The sequence below is a fragment of the Salvelinus sp. IW2-2015 genome, unplaced genomic scaffold, assembly GCF_002910315.2.
Source record: "Salvelinus sp. IW2-2015 unplaced genomic scaffold, ASM291031v2 Un_scaffold9776, whole genome shotgun sequence".
Lineage (NCBI taxonomy): Eukaryota > Metazoa > Chordata > Actinopteri > Salmoniformes > Salmonidae > Salvelinus > Salvelinus sp. IW2-2015.
This window is the reverse complement of record NW_019951034.1, coordinates 1-5,793: the sequence shown is the minus strand read 5'-3', so window position 1 is coordinate 5,793 and position 5,793 is coordinate 1. Positions and strand designations below refer to the sequence as shown.

General features: G+C 48.9%; 1 protein-coding gene across 1 annotated transcript; it reads right to left on the bottom strand.

Moving 5' to 3' along the window:
* Positions 1-5,006: 5,006 nt before the first annotated feature.
* On the bottom strand, positions 5,007-5,780 carry LOC139027320 (dachshund homolog 1-like; the record flags this gene model as incomplete). The annotated part of the gene is made up of 1 exon (XM_070442441.1): positions 5,007-5,780. A coding segment is annotated over exon 1 (551 nt), but the record flags the coding sequence as incomplete, so codon positions are not given.
* Between the last annotated feature and the right edge of the window lie 13 nt (positions 5,781-5,793).

Sequence of the window (5,793 nt, the reverse complement as noted above, 5' to 3'; positions counted from 1 at the left end):
CCTCCCTGGAAACCACCCAGCCCATCCAGTCCCACTTTGAAAAACAGGTCATGAAAGACAGGGACGTGTTACAGTCAAAACAGTGGAACAAACACTCTGGCAAGTTACACCGACCGACTGACTGACTGACTGAACAAAGCTTCTGACTGACTGACTGTACAAAGCTTCTGACTGGCTACTGTACAAAGCTTCTGACTGGCTGACTGTACAAAGCTTCCGACTGGCTGACTGTACAAAGCTTCTGACTGGCTGACTGTACAAAGCTTTCTGACGGCTGACTGAACAAAGCTCTCTGTACTCGCTGACTGTACCAAAGCTTCTGACTGGCTGACTGTACAAAGCTTCTGACTGGCTGACTGTACAAAGCTTCTGACTGGCTGACTGTACAAAGCTTCTGACTGGACTGACTGTACAAAGCTTCTGACTGCTGGCTGACTGTACAGTAAAAAGCTTCTGACTGACTGACTGTACAAAGCTTCTGACTGGCTGACTGTACAGTATAAAGCTTTTGACTGGCTGACTGACTGATTGTACAGTACAGCCAGCTTCTGACTGGCTGACTGTACAGTACAAAGCTTCTGACTGACTGACTGACTGTACAGTATAAAAGCTTTTGACTGGCCTGACTGACTGACTGACTGTACAGTACAGTACAAAGCTTCTGACTGGCTGACTGTACAGTATAAAGCTTTCTGACTGCTGGACTGACTGACTGACTGTACAGTACAGTACAAAGCTTCTGACTGGCGTGACTGTACAGTATAAAGCTTTTTGACTGGCTGACTGACTGACTGACTGTACAGTATAAAGCTTCTGACTGGCTGACTGACTGACTGACTGACTGTTACAGTACAGTACCAAGCTTTCGGACTGGCTGACTGTACAGTATAAAGCTTTGACTGGCTGACTGACTGACTGTACGTACAGTACAAAGCTCTGACTGGCTGACTGTACAGTACAAAGCTTCTGACTGGCTGACTGTACAGTACAAAGCTTCTGACTGGCTGACTGACTGACTGACTGACTGTACAGTACAAAGCTTCTGACTGACTGACTTGTAGGGTACAAAGCTTCTGACTGGCTGACTGACTGACTGGCTGACTGTAAGTACAAAGCTTCTGACTGGCTGACTGTACAGTACAAAGCTTCTGACTGGCTGACTGTACAGTACAAAGTTCTGACTGGCTGACTGTACAGTACAACGCTTCTGACTGGCTGACTGTACAGTACAACGCTTCTGACTGGCTGACTGTACAGTACAAAGCTCTGACTGGCTGACTGACTGACTGACTGATGACTGACTGTACATACAGTACAAAGCTTCTGACTGGCTGACTGTACAGTACAACGCTTCTGACTGGCTGACTGTACAGTACACGCTTCTGACTGGCTGACTGTACAGTACAAAAGCTTCTGGGGGGTGGGATGGCTGACTTAACTGACTGGCTGACTTACTGGCTAACTGGGTGACTGACTGGCTGACTGTGTGACTGGCTGACTGTGTGACTGGCTGCTGGGTGAATGTGTGACTGGCTGACTTACTGACTGGCTGACTTACTGGCTAACTGGGTGACTGACTGGCTGACTGTGTGACTGGCTGACAGGCTGACTGTGTGACTGTGTGACTGGCTGACTGTGTGACTGCTGACTGCTGACTTACTGACTGGCTGAACTTACTGGCTAACTGGGTGACTGACCTGCTGACTGTGTGACTGGCTGACTGTGTGACTGGCTGACAGACTGACTGTGTGACTGGCTGACTGTGTGACTGGCTGACTGTACGACAGGCTGACTGTGTGACTGTGGACTGTGTGACTGGGCTGACTGTGTGACTGACTGACTGTGCGACTGGCTGACTGTGTGGACTGTGTGACTGGCTGACAGGCTGACTGTGTGACTGTGTGACTGGCTGACTGTGTGACTGGTGACTGTGTGACTGACTGACTGTGTGACTGGCTGACTGTGTGACTGGCTGACAGGCTGACTGTGTGACTGGCTGACTGTGTGACTGTGTGACTGGCTGACTGTGTGACTGGGCTGACTGATGTGACTGGCTGACTGGCTGACTGTGTGACTGTGTGACTGGCTGACTGTGTGACTGGCTGACAGGCTGACTGGCTGACTGTGTGACTGACTGACTGTGTGACTGGCTGACTGTGTGACTGGCTGACAGGCTGACTGGCTGACTGTGTGACTGTGTGTGACTGGCTGACGTGTGTGACTGACTGACTGTGTGACTGGCTGACTGTGTGACTGGCTGACAGGGCTGACAGTGTGACTGGCTGACTGTGTGACTGTGTGACTGGCTGACTGTGTGACTGGCTGACTGTTTGACTGGCTGACTGTGCTTGACTGTGTGACTGGCTGACTGTGTGACTGGCTGACTGTGTGACTGCTGTTGACTGCTGACTGTGTGGACTGGCTGACAGGCTGACTGGCTGACTGTGTGACTGACTGACTGACTGACTGTGTGACTGGCTGACTGTGTGACTGGCTAAGGCTGACTGGCTGACTGCTGTATGACTGGCTTGACTGTGTGACTGTGTGACTGTGGACTGGGCTGACTGTGTGACTGTGTGACTGTGTGACTGGCTGACTGTGTGACTGCGGTGACTGGTGACTGTGTGACTGTGTGACTGTGTGACTGTGTGACTGTGTGACTGTGTGACTGTGTGACTGGGTGACTCCCCAGCAGGGAGGGGTAGCAGTGTGTTTTAGGAAAAAGAGGAAAAGTCCATTGATGCCTGATCTCTTGTCATAGCTATTTTGACAGTGCAGGCAGCAGGGACATGGACAGCCTGCCTGAATAATGATGTAATGACAACACAAGACAGTGAGGATGGAGTACTGCTCCTCCCCCTCTTCCCTCTCTCTCCCTTCCTCGCTCTCTCTCTCTCCCTTCTTCTCCCTCCCCCTTCTCTCTCTCCCTCTCGTCTTCCCTTTCTCTCTCAATCTCTCTCCTCCACACACTCTCCCTTCCTCGCTCTCTCTCTCCCCTTCTCTCTCTCTCTTCTCCCTCCTCCACACCACTCCTGTGTTGCCATGTCTTGTGTTTAATCCAGGCTGGGATAGGGAGAGGCACAGACTCCTATTTTGATCCCAGGAATCCTTTTAACTGATACCGGATCACATTCCATCGTTGACATTCCAGGGGTCAAGAGTGGAGAGGACATGAAGACAGTGTGTGTGTGTGTGTGTGTGTGTGTGTGTGTGTGTGTGTGTGGTGTGGTGGTGTGTGTGTGTGTGTGTGTGTGTGTGTGTTGTGTGTGTGTGTGTGTGTGTGTGTGTGTGTGTGTTGCAGTACAGATATCACATTACACTGCTGTTTATTGTAAATTAAGCCATCAGAGAGGACAGAGAGACCACACCCCTGAGAGATGGCAGATGGCTTTTTCTAGCAGCACAGTAATAATGTCCCTGGCTATCATCACTGGCCCTAACACGCACATATTATCTCTGTCCTTACCCTTCACAACACAGACATGAGAGAGAGAGTGTGTGTGTGTAGGAGAGTTTAATCACACTGTCAGATGAGAGGACCCTCTCTAAAGACATGAAAAGAACCAGAGAGTCAAAGGTGTGTCTCCCTCTCTCCCTCTATTCTCTCCCGCTTCCCTCTCTCCTCTCTCTCTCCCCCTCTCCCTCTGTCTCTCTCGCCTGACAGTGATGTAAAACTATAGGGTTTACGGTAACATCAGTTCTAGATTATTATCACTACAGATGAACAAGATCCATACATACAGGAAGATAGAACAACTAACATCTACATCTGAAAGATAAATGACTTTAAACTGGAGACATATCATTCTCTGAGTGGGAAACAGGCCTTGTTTTGATGTGCTTGTTGTAACTCAATGGAACGTTGTCTTTGTGTGAGAGACAAGAAGATCAGATTGCCTCGGTAAACAAAGTTCTCTGTCGGGAACGAGTACTATTCGAAGTTACTGGCATGAACATAAACGCCTGTGATCTCAAGCGCAACTCATTGGTGTGTAACTGTGGATTATGACTGAGGTCTGAGAGAAGCCAAAACTAAAGGCTTTGACTCAGAGTGGCGTCATCGGTGGAGTACACATAGTGGCTGGAGATCAAACCCGGACAAAGACATGTCAGACTGGATGGTTCATATGAGTAAATGAATAAATGTCAAAAGTAGCCTTTTACAAGAAATAAGTCTTTAACCTCTAAAACGCTGGAGAGGACCGAGGCTAACCAACTCTTTCCCCAACAGCATTTTTCACTTTCAAATTGCACTGAACAACTGATTAACGGATAATCAAATAAAATAAATCACACCCTTTCTGATATTAACTTTTTCATTTCCTGGGTCAAAGAATGTGTTCATCGTTTATCCCAAATGGCACCCTATTCCCTATGTAGTGCACTACTTTTGACGATGGCCCACAGAGCTTTGGTCAAAAGTAGTGCACTACATAAGAAATAGGGTGCCATTTGAGACGCCGACTCTGTCATCGTCAGTGCGAATGAGCCAAACAGCAGGTCACACAGAGAGTTACAGAGACCAGCCGATTTACATCATTACATGATAAATATAGAGAAATAGACATCTCAAAGTGTATCTCTCCAGTGATGAGCTCATCCTCAGGCGTACAACGTATTCATACTGAGAAGGCAGTTACACTACGCGCAGAAAACGACGAGAGAGACACATAGTCCGCTTGCCAGCCTCCCTTGGTTTAAACTGCCGCTTTGGGCCAAATGAAAATTAATTAATTTCTGTGAAGAATCAATTTCTCAGAGTAACTAAGAGTGTTAAATGCAAAGAGATGGGGGGAGAGAGAGAGAGATAGTGTGTGTGTGTGTGCGCGCCGCAACCCCCCCCCATTACGCACACCTCCACATTATTGCAGAGACTCAGTTTGTACAACTGAAACACTTTTAAAAGATTGGAAAAGGTGTCATTATTTCAACAATTTTGCTTTGTTCGGTCGCGTCAACTCTTTATGACGACATCAGAGATAGATGCACCATGGAAACCAACTCACCTGGCGTTAGTACAGTCGTTGTACAGCGTCTCGAAGTCTCTCCGTGAGATGAGTTTACACCGGTTCACTCCCGGTTGGATAGCTCCGAGGCCCCGGAGGATGCGGACCTGTTCCACGTTACAGACCACCGGTGTGATCTGGAGCCGCTTCAGCTTGGTATAGACCGTGTGCAGTCCGCCGACCAAGTGTTTGAGAAACAGGTCGAACGCCTGCGGGAGGCAGATGAGCTCGTTGTCTTTTACCGTGAAAGAGGCGAGCTTGGCGCCTCTGACCTCGACCATTTTAACCTCGTTGTTTTGCGGAGTGTTYTCAACCGGCGACGGGGTAGAATACACCGGTTTACCGGGCAGGACGTCGACCGGTGCGCCAGGGCTACCGACAGGTACTGGTAAGAGGTCCGCGCTGAAAGGGTTCWGTCCGGTGGGCGCGATAGACGGTGAAGGGGATGAGGACGTGGTTGCTGGTGGCGGAGAGTTGGTCGCCGGTGAAGTCTGTATCGGAGACGGTTGGACGAGAGGAACCGAGGGCATGAGAGCAGCCGGAGAGGCCATGATCCAAATCTGTATAAAAAAAAAAAAAAACAGTCTGAAAGTCTCGAAAGTCAAGTGTAGTCTAAAAAAAGTGTCGCGAGAGAAACAGAAATTGAAGAGTTAAGAGCTCGTCGGTAGTTTTTATTTTTTTTTAAGCTGAGAAATGTCGTTGGAGATGCAGTGAGCGGGATAAAGGGTCCGTGCGTCAGGATACCGATGACAGAATTGAGCTAGAGTGAGGAGCTCGCGGACGGGAT